The sequence below is a fragment of the Hippocampus bargibanti genome, linkage group LG05 (assembly GCF_051943395.1).
Source record: "Hippocampus bargibanti isolate YZ-2025 linkage group LG05, ASM5194339v1, whole genome shotgun sequence".
In the NCBI taxonomy this organism is placed as follows: domain Eukaryota; kingdom Metazoa; phylum Chordata; class Actinopteri; order Syngnathiformes; family Syngnathidae; genus Hippocampus; species Hippocampus bargibanti.
Genome location: NC_142738.1, coordinates 7828142 through 7843437, shown reverse-complemented (window position 1 = coordinate 7843437; position 15296 = coordinate 7828142). Strand labels below are relative to the sequence as shown.

General features: G+C 40.7%; 1 protein-coding gene across 3 annotated transcripts in view; it reads right to left on the bottom strand.

The window, feature by feature from the left end:
• Window positions 1-15296, bottom strand: part of scaper (S-phase cyclin A-associated protein in the ER) — a 69687-nt gene that overhangs the window by 45900 nt on the left and 8491 nt on the right. For all 3 annotated transcript variants that reach the window (XM_088997008.1, XM_088997009.1, XM_088997011.1), the window contains exons 4-19: window positions 14188-14385; window positions 9511-9611; window positions 9067-9183; window positions 8077-8204; window positions 7711-7997; window positions 6334-6669; window positions 5014-5181; window positions 4859-4925; window positions 4655-4772; window positions 4322-4433; window positions 2918-3058; window positions 2667-2822; window positions 2453-2595; window positions 1203-1284; window positions 950-1102; window positions 342-449 (exon numbers count right to left, since the gene is read on the bottom strand). In XM_088997008.1, the coding sequence (XP_088853134.1) occupies window positions 342-449; window positions 950-1102; window positions 1203-1284; window positions 2453-2595; window positions 2667-2822; window positions 2918-3058; window positions 4322-4433; window positions 4655-4772; window positions 4859-4925; window positions 5014-5181; window positions 6334-6669; window positions 7711-7997; window positions 8077-8204; window positions 9067-9183; window positions 9511-9611; window positions 14188-14385 (2415 nt within the window). The remainder of the gene's footprint in view (window positions 1-341; window positions 450-949; window positions 1103-1202; window positions 1285-2452; window positions 2596-2666; window positions 2823-2917; window positions 3059-4321; window positions 4434-4654; window positions 4773-4858; window positions 4926-5013; window positions 5182-6333; window positions 6670-7710; window positions 7998-8076; window positions 8205-9066; window positions 9184-9510; window positions 9612-14187; window positions 14386-15296) is intronic.

Genomic DNA, 15296 nt, shown 5'->3' with positions numbered 1-15296 from the left:
CTCACAATGAACGGAGTTGAAAACCCAATCTCATATTGCAGCCTGAGAGGTTGACTTGCATTGATGGTCTGCCTTCTCATGGAAAGCGTTCAATTGCGACTCCCCTGCCCAAAACAAAACAGTGCGATGAGGTGATGTCACCCCTCCACTGGAGCACTGAACCCTGACTGCGTACATTTCAAGGCCCATTTGCAATCGCACAAAGTGAGGGGTTGTTATATAAACAATAATAACGGTGCTATAAAAGACATTCATCGGTTTCTTTGTCCTCTTATGCAACCCGACCGAGCGGCATTATTTCGTAGAATAAACGTCCGTGTCATCGGCAGGATGATACGCACCACTTCTTCGTCGGACAGTTCCCGTCCCTGGATGCTGCTACTGTCTCGCACGGCCTGTTGGTGCCTCTTGCCCTTGGTGTGGCTGAACAGGTGCACCTCCGAGGAGATCTGCAAACACAAGCATAGTGGTCAGAGGTCACTATCGACACAATTGAAACGGAGGCAGGAAGGGGTCATCAGAGCCCCATGGGATACTGGTGAAATGATACACCCGCTTGGTTGTTTTTGTGCCAATAGGGCATGACCTACGCCTGCTGAACCTCTCAGGTAAAACCAGAGCAATGAACTTAGGTTTGTTCCACAAGACAATTAACTTATTCGCTGCCATTCCTACATTTATTCCGGAATTGAAAAGTGTGACGATGCATGTGACAGCAAAGTTAGTACGTATTTGGAGTTTCTTATATGTCTATCATTATGTTATTTTATTTTTTTACTTCAAGAAGGCGCCACGAGAGTGGCTGTCTTTACAGCAGCTCCTGTATTGTTTTTGCTATTGTGGATAGTAAATTTTTCCACTGTGAGACAAATAAATGTTCATCTAATCTAATCATATAAAATCCCAAGAAGACCAAATGAGAGTCTCCTGTCTAATGAAATGTACGTACCACAACAGCGCACAGTGAACACTGTTTCTTGCGCTCGTATGGCGTTAGTTTGGGGGCGTAGTCCGTGTTCGCGTGTCGGCCGCTGCTGAGCTCAGCCGCCTTTTCCTTCCGCTGCTCCATTTGCTCCATATGCCTACGGCTGCTCTCGTCATGCTGTGGAAAAGCAAACAGAAAGCAAAGGGGTCAGTTGGGAAAAGGGGGGTCTTTGAATGGTGTCTATTGGAGAGGCAAGGTGAGCCTTGTCTCAATTTACCTTCATTTGAATTTTCTTCTGCAGTTCTTCCATAGCCTCCTGTTGAGCCGCACTAAGAGCGGCCAGACGCTCCTCTCGATCTCTGCAGACAATATAGAAAGCAGGTTTATAAAGAAGTGAATATACGACTGGGCAATAAATTAACCTTTATTTCAGTCAAGGTAGATTTTAAAAATATGGTTAAGAGTATAGTGGAGAGACAGAGAAGAGCACATAAGTAAACTTAGCGATGCGGCCGCCATATTTAGCAACTTTTACAACCTGACTAGTGAGTAATGAGTTTATTCCAGAAAGAAGGAAAGAGACAAAACGAGTGCATAGACTTTGTTATTAAACAGAGAAAAGATCATTTGACAACAGTGTGATGTACCGGTAGTTTTATATTTCATTTCAACATTGAAAATTAGATTTACAGTAATCCCTCGTTTTTCGCGGTTAATGGGGACCAGGATCACCCGCAATAGATGAAAATCCGGGAAGTACAGTGATATACGGTAAAGTCTCGTTATATCGATATCGGATATATCGATAGTCCCGGTTATATCGATACTATTTCTATGCACGCACGGAGAAAATTACATGCAAACAGGGTCGGATATATCGATAGTCCCGGTTATATCGATATTTTTTCGGACTCCCTTGAATATCGATATAACGAGACTTTACTGTAATAATAACCCACGTGATAAGACAGAGGGGGGTGCTGGGCGGGGATGCACAGCCAATCCACATGGCTGTAAATTATGGGATATCATGCTCTCATTGGGTGACGTCAGCACTGGGAACCAATCAAGATACAGCCATGTACGTCTGTGTAAGCTCTCTGTCGTACAGGAGTGGTCCATCAATCTACATATATCCATTTGGGATACATATATAGGGCCAGAGCTACCAGCACAACTTTTAGTTTGTTTGCAAAGCTTTTCGGATGAGGAGAGACACCTTCAAAGAAGTAGAGATGACGGCTGAAGAAACCTTTTCACCTCCAACCATGTCCAAAACCTTTGAGTCATTCTACATTTTTTTTTTTAAATTCTGAATGTTTTTTTTCCCCGAAAAAAAAATCTGAGATGCACAGAAACCGCGACAACTGAACCGCGAAGTAGTGAGGGATCACTGTATATACAATATGTTTTGATAAAAGCTATATTCTGGTATTTGTATTAATATTAAAACTACAAACTTAATTACCATCATGTAATTACCATTGCAATTTCCATAATGGCAACACTACATTGAGAAATGCGAACCTTGCTCTCTCCCGTGCTGCATCCTCTCTTGCTTTTTCTTTTTCCTGCCGCTGTTGTTCAATACGAGCCTCCTGCTCCTTGCGCCGCATCAACAGCTCCTCCACGCGTGCCTGCCGCTCAGCTTCGAGGGCTCGTTTACGTTCCTACCAAAGAAGAAAAGCAGGCTGTGAACAAAGATGAAAGACACTAACTATGTGAATGTTCATCGCCGCACCTGCACAGCTTCATCTCTGGCCTGCTTCTCCTCCTGCCTCCTCTGCCTATCCTCCTGGAGCTCATTAAGGCGTTGCTCATATTCATTTAATTTTGCCAGGGCATCGTGTCTCTTGTTCTGGGCTTCAAGAGTATTGATGAATGCTATTTCATTTACCTGCATGGTCAAACATACAATTACCATGTCATAAATAAGGCTCCAAAGCAACGTTTCTTAATATGGACTCGGTTATGGTTAATTGCTCCACTTACCTTGGCCTCTTCTTCTTGAGCTTTCTTCACAATGGCCTGGAGTTGCAGCTCTCGTTTTAACTCTGCATGCAACAACTTTTCCTCCATCATCTTCCTCCGTTGTTCCAACAACTCTTCCTTCCATTTCCTAACCTCCTTTTCCTGTACAAATCGCAAATCAAGAGTTATACGAATTCAAGAATTGCAGGGATGTATCTGGGAAATTTAAATAGTGTCTGAAAAGGGGGCCAAATTCTAAAATCGATGGGCCCGATTTAATAGATTGCCAAAGTACACAAAACTGATTGAAATAAACCAAATACACTCATTGGAGCATCTTATTTCTAAATTGCAAACAAAAAAACATTACTTGACTAAAATCTCTTTTTCTCATACATAAACAATTTGGATTGGATTGCATTGGATTTGCCTTTATTAGTTTAATTTGAGTAAAATGTAATCATACATAAACTTTTTCTATTTTCTTTACTTACTATACAATCAATCCTGTGCTATTTTGATATTCGACTGTATTACACAGAAGGAAGATTAAGAGAACAGACATCACAATATTTCTTACTAGTGTCTATTTTAACAGATTTCTTTGCTTTGAAGATTTCCAATGTTATACAACAGCTCTAAAATCATTCCCATTAACCACTAAATTCGGATCATTAACAGCAGTTTGCTGCAACAAATTGTCAGTACCCTCCGCAGACTTAAAAAACAAGACTGTTTGTTTGCTGCCTTTTTTTAATGCCTTTTTTAATGTCTTTTAGTGTACTCTTGTTCTCACTCTCCATATTGCAAACATCCACTATGTTCAATGTAAATACTGCAATGCCCCAATGGGTAATTGTATATTCGATTATCACTTTCGGCAGATCACGGAAAAGCCCGAAATATCCTATGCCAAGACTTTGGAACGCACTGTAACAAATGCAAGGTAATTATGGCTGGATATTGGTAAGGCAAGATGGTGGACGACCAAAGTTAAATCCTGTGAAGGAAAACAGTTTTCAATTGCTGCTTAACTAAGGTTATTTATTTAGCTATTTTAACAGAAGTCTGTCATGTAGCAATATGCGCCAATCATAATAGATTTGCGCCGGTGCTGGCGCAGTGCAGTTGCAAAGTTGCGCCAGTGGGTGTCAAAATGCGTAAATGGCGCAAGGGCGCAGCCCAGATGCATCCCTGGAAATTGTATTTTAGGCTCAATTTCCAGTACAGTGAGGAAAGAAATTTTAAATATTAAAAATGTTTTGATAAAATCGTAAAACTGCTCTTACACCGAGACCCATTATGAAACATTTTCATGACTGAACATTGGATTTGCCTTTATTAGTCTCGCAGTGGAGAAATTTACATTTCACAGCAGCAAAGTGATGAAAGGAAAAAATAGAAAAACAAAATACACAAGCTCACCCTTTCCAAAAGCTTCTGCAGTTTGAGTGTCTTTTCCTCTCGCAATTTGTCCCGCAGCTGCTGAGCCTTCAGCTGTTTCTCTTCATGTTTCTTCTTCGACTCTGCAATCGTCCTGTCCGATATATGATCATAAATCCTTCAGGTTTTAGTTCACAGATCTTGACAATAGCCTTAGAGTAAGATAAATCACATCACAGGACTTATTGTTGAGGGTCCTCGGATGCTAGCCTAACAGTGAACAGTCATTTTGGCCTTTATACACTGTTTGCTAAGTTAGATCAGTTTTTATTTTACTTAACTTGATACAAAGTCAATATGTGAGGACACGCGCACCTTTTGCGTGATGGCGAGGACAATTTTTCATGCATATGGATCCCATGTCCAGGAGGTCGAGCCGGCTCTTCCTCCACCATGTCACCCCATGAAGTATTCTGACGCCAAGCCTCCCTCGCTTCAAACGATGAGTAAAGAAAATATTTGTGGTGTCAGACATCTTCAACCAATTTACAACTGAAGCTGACACATGGAAATCCATACCGTCGTAGTCTGCCAACATTTCACTCCATTCCATATTGGGCCCACATCCTCCATTTGTCATGCCAGCCTGAAAGAGGATGTAACAGAAAGCAAGAATACGGTTCAGAGGAACTAAATCCACTTTTCAGAGATTAAAATGTGCCCATTTTTCTAACCGGGAAGTCATTTTCGTTGACGGTCTCAAGATCATTGTTCTCTGCTTGAATCTCTCTGGTCAGCTGCTCTTCTTCTGCGATGGCACTGGCAATTGCTTCTTCATTAGCCTTCTCTAGTCGATCTGCAAGCTCTTCTTTCTTTGCCAAGACCTCTGCCATGGATTGAGGCTGGACACATGATGTAGGGGTCATCATATACAAGCTGACATATATAAAATAATTTGACAATTAAAATACTAGCTGCATGGCTAAATGTATCTATTGGTATGGGATTCATAACAAAGGAAGATCGTATCAATCTCATTACACTTTGAATGATGAGAGGGGCGGTCACAAAAAAAAATCACAGGTGGGGAAGCATTCCACTGTCATGCAGAGCACATTTACAGTGAGGATGCAAGAGATGGTGGAAAGCGGCAAGCTACTTGGCTTTTATGAGCATTAAAAAGTGGGTATGAATATGAAACGCATATAAACGTGGCCACCCCAAGAAAGACAAATTGCTCTTTAAAATGGGTAGACCAACTTAAATGAGAACCACTGTGTAATTCATTCACTGCCAGACAATGTGCAAAATGCATATACTCCGGTGTCAGGGTTTTTGTCATTGTCACTCAAATTCCAGGAGCCACAAAATAATGAGTTTTAAGACTACATAAACATTCAATGGAGCGGAAGAAATCTCATCAAAAAAGGTAATTCCGAAATTATATGGGTCTGGAGTTGAGCTTGAAATGAGGGCAACTGTCCAAAATACAATGCATTACATTTATATTTGTTTATATAGCGCTTTAACAGCAGCTGAAGGTGGAACAAAACTGAAACATGGAAAAAGTGGAAATGCTGCCCCCTTGTGGAAAAAAAAAAACATTGGCAGAGGCAATGGCCAGCGCTTTATCAGCACCCAAAAAAGAAAAAACAAAACCCGAACAAATTTGGGAATGGCACTATGTCATATTTTCAATTCCCGAATAAATTCAGGAATGGCAGTGAATGAATTAATGGTTAATCACAACACCCATTTTATGCTTGTTAAACTGTGCGCACATTTGACCAGATCCACTGAAGAAATATTTTGGGTGAACAGACCACTCACGACAAATCAAAACAAAAAACATCTATTCACAGCTATTCTTCAGTTAATAGTGCTAAAACAACATTATACAGAGCAATGGAATCTTGCCGACACATTTGGTTAAGGGGGACTGCTTCAAATCGACTTTGTTTAGGCGGCGAAGCACCCATGAGACCATGGCGGACTCCCCTTGTACCAAACCCAAGTCCACCCCTCCGTCTGCTCCTCCATCATTCAGCACTCACAGTGGAAAGCTCTGTGGGGTCCAACACACTCTCCAGTTTCACCGCATCCATGGGAGTCTCAGCCTGTTGTGGAGCAGATGTGGTCATGCCCTGCAACGCGCCCCCCTCAGCCACACTGTCCTCCACGGCCAAGGGTCCGGTGAGCCCATCCGTCTGAGGTCGCTCTAAGGATGCAGAGTGGGCGGGGACTGATATGTCTGCTGGTGGGGCTGAAGCTGAACACAAGGTGGGCTGTGGGGCTGGGGAAGGGGTGATATCAGCTATAGTGGGAGGCACGTCGTTGCTGGGCGCGTCAACACCCAAGTGCCCAGAGTCTTGTGCATTCTCTGCTGGGGGCTGCACCGACAGTCACAAACAGACATACACAGGCAGATGCAAGCTCCATTAAAAACATGCATTTCACCAAAGCAGTAACAAAAACACAAATCATGCAGGGAATCTTGCTACTGACATGCCATCAATACCCAATTCTGATCCAATCATGAAGATGGGGAAGAATTGGATTTTAAAAACAAATGATGAATAGGTGAATTTATGTGTTAATTGTGAATTTCTTGTGTGGAAGCAGATTTGAAGCCACTGAAAGTAATCGATTGAAAGCTATGTGTTTCTGAATATCATCAGTCCAAGAACAAAAAAAGCAATGTAGATGGTAATACACTTTCATATTTCTATACAGACGCTCCCCATCTTACGAACGAGATACGTTCCGAGCGGTCGTTCGTAAGATGAATTTTCTCGTAATTTGCTTCAGTGCTATATTTTGTACGGAATGTATGTAAGTCCAACACTGAACGGCGAAGTATAAACCACAGACGCTGTAACTGTCGTCAAATAAATTCAAACCTGCTGTAGTACGACGACATATATCCTTGGGTCTTTAGGGAGCCATTACGAAAGCTGCTGGCATGTAATTACTAAATTACGTGCCAGCAGCCATTACTTTTTGTGATGCATCGCGTCCTCCTGGAGCATCAACTGGGAAGAAGGCTCACATACTCTACGCAGCAATTGTAAGCGAGCTCGGCAGATCGGTGCCTTAACTCGTTGTAAACACTTCATTGGTCAGCCATGGTGTCCGTCGCGTAAACATCCAGCCCTTGAAACCTGTGTGCGTGAAGCGTAGTACGCAGCCAATCGCAAGCGAGCTCGGCCAGATAAAGGTGCGCAATACAAAATCTAACTTACAGCATCTCTGTCTGAACACTTTTCAACATACTGTACCTGCAAAAATGATCGTCTGTAGCATTTTTCGTAATTCAAATGTTCGTAAACTGGGGAGCGTCTGTACCCTTTCATATTTTAATACTCATCGAGAATAATAGATATTACTCCATGAATAATGAGAGGCATTTTTGATGTAGTAGACCAAAGTACCTCCACTGTATCCCCACAGACTGGATGTTTATCTTTCTCTGATATATCCTGGAGTGTCGGGACTTTCTTCTCTGAGTCCAACTGGGTTGCGTCCCCATTAGTGGGGCAGTGGGGACGGGTGGGATGCTCTTCTTGTGGCAGCACGCGTGACTGATTCTTGGTGCTGTCATGCTTTGGGGCGACGTGAGTGGCCAATACCGGACTGACCTTGGCAATCATGGTGGCAGAACGAGGCTTGGCCGCACGACCTCGTTGGACAGTTTCCCAGCCTTCGGAATCTTTTTTGCCTGGATATTAAAAAAACATTATTTGTTTTGCCCAATTGTCATGCTTTGTTCTGGGTTTGTGCGGTGAAAGATGTCTTACTTGGCTTTTCAATAGAAGAAGTCATTAGCTGAGTAGAACTTGGGGCAGACTGGGTACATTTCACTCGGTCTGCCCAACTGGGGCCTGTAAGGGATAGCCGGGCTGCGGCCAGTGCGGGTGTCGGCGCACTAGATAAGACATCCACAATATACAACAAATTAACTAATTCACTGCCATTCCCGAATTTATTCGGGAACTGAAAAGAATGACGTTGAGCGCCATTCACAAATTTGCTCTGGTTTTGTTTTTTCTTGATGGGGTGCTGATAAAGCGCTGGCCATGGCCTCAGGCAATGTTTTTTTCCCATCCACAAAGGGGCAGCATTTCCCTTTTTTCCATGTTTGCACTTTTTTCCAGCTTCAGCTGTTGTTAAAGCACTATAAAAACCAATACGTATGTCCTGCAATGTATTTTGGAGAGCCGCCCTCATTTCAAACACAGATAACTCCAGACCCATATCATTCAGGAATTAACTTTTTCTCTGATGAAAGAAGAAAGTCTAAGGCTTCTTACGCTGTATTGAATGTTTATGTAGTTCTAAAACTCAATATTCTGTGGGTCCTGGAATTTGAGTGACAATGACAAAAACCCTGGCACTGGAGTGGACAGATCTTTGCATGTCTGGCAGTAAATGAGTTAATTTAAAATTAAATAAACGTAAAAATGCAGCGACAGAATATTTACCGCTTTTTACTAATAATACCAACCCGAGTGTTAAATGTAAGCATAATTATCTTTATGCAATCAATATTGGTGCATATTATTATTTTTAGTTTGTGGAGATGTAATATATTATATAGTGTAATATTAACACAAATAATTCTATGTAACAATAATAATATTAATAATAATAATCATCATCATCAAAATAATAATACTTTTCTTTTTTAAGTACCTTTCACAACTCTCAAGGAAGGTCTAGCACAGTGGACACTAAAATTTGGTAATGCCCAGTGGAAAAAAGGTTTAAAGGGAAAAAAAAAGGTTTACCCAAAATTTAGGGCACGACGTGCACTCGGAGAGGAAACCATTCTGTCTGCAGAGGCATTAGGCACCACGTGACGTCCTGGGGACATTTTACGCAGTTCCCAGGCTAAAGAGGTAGGCCTGTAAATTAAAAGCAGTGGCTGTGAATCAACACAAATAAATATTGACAAAGATATATAGCAACAGTATAAACGTTGATAACGATAGATTGAAATGTCCAAGTGGATACAAACAATGCAACGGTTTCTATGATAAAGAGAATTCAATAAACTCGTGGATCTTTTTGAAACGGAGCCAGGGTCATTGATCTTTTGTTGGTGCCTGAAAGCCAATGAGCAGACAACAGGACTTTGTGGTCACGGTTCGACCTTGAAAAGGGGTGGTGGGGTTGGAGAGGTGACGGTAAACAAACAGGAAATGAATGAGGGCAAAAGACAAAGAGTTCACCTGTTCTGGGCATCGGTTTTCTCTAGCTTCTCCTGGAGTTGAATCCAGTCGATGAGCGCTTTGAAATCACGCACGTAATTGTCCAACATCATCAAGACCTCCTGAGAAAAAATAATTAGATAAAATTAGATAAGAAATCCTTTAATAATAATAAAAACAATAAAAATATTATATATATATATATATATATATATATATATATATATATATATATATATATATATATATATATATATATATATATATATACACACACACACACACACACACACACACACACACACACACACACACACACACACACACACACACACACTATACATATGTACACAGTAAAGTCTCGTTATATCGATATTCTCAGGAGTCGGAAAAAATATAATATAACTGGACTATCGATATATCCGATCCTGCGGCATGTACATTTTCTCCTTGCATTCATAGAAATAGTATCGTAATAAGCAGTACAATCGATATAACCGATATAACGAGACTTTACTGTGTGTGTGTGTGTGTGTGTGTGTATATATATATATATATATATATATATATATATATATATATATATATATATATATATATATATATATATATATATATATATCTATCAGCACAACTTTAGTTTGTTGACGAAGCTTTTCAGATGAGGAGCAAAACGTCTGAAGAAACCTTTTCATCGATGGACCAGTGCTGTACGACTGAGAGCTTACACAGACAAAAGAGAGCAGGTACATTATTGATAGGGAATTGCTCTTATCCGCACTTTTTTTTTAGATGTCCCGGAGGACAGCTGTCCCACTATAGCCACAAACAGCACCCCCCCCCCTCCCAGAAGATCTAATGCAAGCAGACAACTGATGGATGGAGATCGTGAAGGGAATGGTAATTGAGGGTAAAGCTTCGCAGTGCTTTTAGTTAATAGACAAGTCAGGCCTGTGAAAAATGCATCTAGCATCCAGCAGCGGCTTCGATGATTGGAACAGAATGACAAAGACCGCCTCTGTAGCTCGAAGCTCACTTGGTAATCACGGCCGAGCCGGTCCTCTGACGGACACAGTCCACAGCGAATGGAGGCATCGTAAAGTGGCTTTTAGCATGTTAACAGGCACACTTACCTAAGTACAACCCCTCACATAACATTTCACAACGAATGACAACATGTTTAACCTCCGAGAGGCCTTGCCATTAGGCAGGTCAGTAAAAGCCAGTGGTCCATACAGACACACAAAACAAATGGATCATTTAGTTTTTTGGGGGGTTGGGCTTCATTTAGAGAATACATTCATAAAAATATACACGCACTGGCCCAACATTAAAGGACAACCGGCGTCACCCCAAGACGTCTTTTGCCTTGCTGGAGAATCAAAACAATGGCTTCAGATTCGGAGAATATGCTTTCTTGTTACTCATCCAGTTATGAATATGATTCAAATAGTTCTGAAGAGGAAAGCATACATGTTTGCAATCGATTAAAGCATTTATTCCGTGCCATTTTGAGGCAATAGGGGGGGGGAAATGTCGCACTAAAAAAGAGGCAGAAAATGGCGACAAAGCTCCGTGGAAGGAATTAATCAGCCTGTGGAAGCGGGCTGATTAATTCCTTACTTTGTACTTTCTTCTGCCTCTTTTTGGTGCAACACGAAGTTTTCAGACCAAACAAGTACAGCAAAATGCATTGACGTGATGGAAGGACTGCTACAATGTGTCTTTTTTTCGGTCAGGGGCGTTCCTTCAGTGACGTAGGGTGAGGACTCGTGATCACCTCAAAAACAAGACTTGCAGAATATTCAGCGCGAGTCTTAAAACTAAATATCGCTATATGCGGTGGAATCTTTGTAGAATACGCTCAGGAGAAGTCATTTGAAGCCATTTTACAAATTATGGACACAACTTGTCTGGAGACGTCAGTTGTCCTTTAACTCATTCAGTGCCAGGGTTTTTGTCATTGTCAATCAAATTCCAGGACCCAAAGAATGTTGACTTTTTGGAACTACATAAACATTCAATACAGCGGTAGAATCCTTAGACTCTCTTCTTTCATCAGAAAAAAAAGTTAATTCCTGAATTACATGGGTCTGGAGTTATACAAGGTTGAAATCAGGGCGGCTGTCCAAAATACAATGCAATGCATACACAATGGTTTATATAGCACTTTAGCAATAGCTGAAGCTGGAACAAAGCACTAGTATGGAAAAAAGGTAAAATTATGCCCCCTTGTAGAAGGGAAAAATATTGCCAGCGCTTTATCAGCACCCAAGCAAGAAAAAAAAAGAACTAATTTGGTAATGACGCTCGACGTCATATTTCCAATTCCCGAATAAATTTGTGAATGGCAGTGAATGAGTTAAGAGGTGCTAATTCGTAATCAAATGTTTCAATTTTTGAAAAGAATAAGTGCCAGTTTTATGGACACGGCAATCAAGGTATTAACTCATTCACTGCCAGACGTGCAAAAATGTGTCCACTCCAGTGCCAGGATTTTTGTCATTTTTACTCAAATTCCAGGACCGACAGAAAATTGAGTTTTAGGACTACATAAACATTTAATGCCGCATAAGAAACCTGAGACTCTCTTCTTTCATCAGAAAAAAAGAGTTAATTCCGAAGTCATGTGGCTCTGGAGTTATATGAGGTGCAAGTTAGGGTGGCTGTACAAAAGGCACACGCTGCCCCCTCCTGGGAGGGAAAAGAAAACATTTCCAGAGGTCTGACCAGCGTTTTATCGGTACCTGAGCCAGAAAAAACAAAACTTGAACAAATGTGGGAATGGTGCACCACGACATCTTTTCAATTCGGGAATAAATTCGGGAATGGCAGTGAATGAGTTCAGTACAGTACTATGAATTCATAATGTTGGATTGTAAAACGTTACCACTCATCTAATGATGATCTAAATTGAAATCTCTCACTTGACTGCCCTGTGTAGCACAATCCAGAAAAGACATTTCCAGCAAACAAAAACAACAAATAACTGATCGTTGTACTAAGTTCATCCTGTCTACTTGATATCTAATTTAAAGCAGATTCTTTACTTACAGACAGAACACCTACACTGTCTGTAAGTAAAGAATCTGCTTTAAATTAACAAATAACTGAGTTGCCCTAATTTTTAACAAATTCATTATTCTCTAGTTTTGGACAATTATTTCAATCAATGTAGTTTTAGCAGCGATAATATAACCACCATCCAAGAGGAAGTCTCTTTTTATGGCTTTGATGCTATTAGAAGGGATTTGTCAAGCTGTTTGTGTGAGAACAGCCCACATCGCCATTGGGGGATTGTAGGTGAGTGGGGTCTGTCAGAGAACTCTCATTCAGGATGACTCCATCATTTATCACTTTCCACTGAGCCCAAACTGGGTTGGTTGGGGGCGGAGGGTTATGAAAAGCACCCAGTTCTATATCCACTAGCATTATTGTGTTGTGAAAGCAAAGTTTGAAGGGAAAAAAGCGTTATAGTGAACACACCGCATTGGATCAAGGCTACAGTCGTGACCACGGACAGTTAAAAGAACCATGCTTGGCATAATGCAGCATGGCAGATGATTCAATACAAGACAAGAAGTCAGATGGTCAAGAAACACAGTCTGTCATCAATATTCAGAGCAGGCTGCCAAGGTCCGAGCTCTGTGATAATTCTCTCAGCAGTGTGAGGCCTCTGACAAAAAAGCAGAACTCAAGAAGAATGTGCCAATGCCTCCCTCTAGTGTTCTCAGCCAGGAAAAAAAAATATTAACCCACACTTCATGAAATTCTGCTGTGTAGTACAGTGATACCTTGGCTTATGAACTTAATTGGTTCCCAGACATAGTTTGTAAGGCGAAAAGTGTGTATCCCATTAAACATAATTTTCGACTTTCTAATTTTCTAGGCCTTAAAACTACACAAAATATACCTTATTTTATGTATAATAAAAGGGCTATTGTATTATAATTAAAGAAATAAACTGTACTGTATATTAAAGTGGTTTTATTTACCTTTGTGATGGTCGTTGGCTTAATGGAATGGAGTGGCAGGTTTCATCAGCATTAAACACTTGATGAGGAACATAGCCTTCTTCTTTCACCATCTTGAGGAATGATCCCTTGGAGGTGCTTTCTCTGCGATCATTTTGCCTAGTACCCCATCAATTGTGTTCTGTTTAGCTGGGCTGATAGCATTTTGCATCAAATGTACAGATGACTTGTGCGGGTTATTTGTGAAGCCTGATTGAAGGGATATTTTAACCTTCCAGTCTACACTCTGCCTTTAAACTATCAAAGTTGAAACGAGTCCAAATGTCACTGTTTTCTATCCATTTTCTCACCATTTCACTTTATTTTGTTCACTTTTGTTTGTTTGTTTCAAGCTCTGTCTTCTCCCTTTCGTGTAGGTGTGTGTTTTCTCACTCTCTCTGTGGTCTGCCTGTCTCCTTAATGTTGACCAGCCTCTCCCCCTCACTGCTGCGTTCTTGCCAATCACGTGGCTTTAACCGAAGACTGGGGGCGGGGAATAGAGGACAAAAACAGTTGCCACCATTTTCTTGTTAGTAGAACACAGCTCCGTGTGTATCCCGAAAAATAGTTCGTATACCAAGGTAAAATTTTTATAAATGTAACGTTCGTAAACCGAAAAGTTCGTAACCCAAGGGGTTCGTAAACTGAGGTATCGCTGGATTTGTTTTTATCCAAATGTGCTGACCTTGCATTCCACCACACTTTGATCGGATTCACACGTGACGTAGATCTCATCGACTGCACGGCGCAAGTTGTCAAACAGGAAGGCCCAGTAGCGTGCTCGTAGGTCCACTTTGCGCGGTTGCCGGGCTTTTGTGGGACTTTTCTCTGTCCCCTTTTCTAACAAAGTGCCAGTTGTGCTTTTACACTCCACGCCAGTATTCTGAAATGAAATAACACATCACCGGTTATAAAAGTTGTGACATTCGGTGCATTTGTTCATGTTGTTGTTTTTTTTTTAATTAACTCATTCACGGCCAGACGATAAATGAAAATAAATGAGCTTTCTGGTTGGCTAGCTAGTTATGTAGCTAGTTGTCTATTGGCCAACTATTAGCTGGCTAGCTATGTAGTTGAATAGCTGGATATATTTCTGCTTGGCTGGCTGGTTATCTATCTGGATATCTATTGGCTATCTATTAGCGATCTAGCTAGCTTTCTATCTATTTGAGTTACTTCCAGGTTGAGTGAACGCTGGCGTGTGTGGTTGCCGCTACTCACCCACAGAAAAACTGATCCTGTGACTGTAAAGTAACCTTGAGAGTTTTGAAAGGCGCTTAGAAATGAAATGTATTCTTCTTATTATTATTATTATTACATTGAATTATTTGTGTTAATATTACACTATATAATATAGTGTAATATGCACAAACTAAAAAATTATATGCACCAATATTGATTGCATAAAGATAATTATATTCACATTTAACACTTGTTGGTATTATTGTTAAAAGTGTTATTTTTTCTGTAGTTGGATTTGTTATGTTTATTGAATTTTTAAGTAACACATTCACTGCCAGACGATATGTAAAAATGTGTCAACTCCAGTGCCTGGGTTTTGATCATTTTCACTCCCACAGAATATTGAGTTTTAGGACTACATAAACTTTAAATACAGCTCAAGAAACCTTAGACCCTCTTATTTCATCAGAAACAAATTGTTAATTCCTAAATTAGATGGTTCTGGAGTTATCTGATCTTGAAATTGGGGTAGGTGTACAAAAGGCAAATGCTGATTTCAATTCCCAAATAATTCGGGAATGGCAGTGAATTATTTAACAATAATGTTGCAAA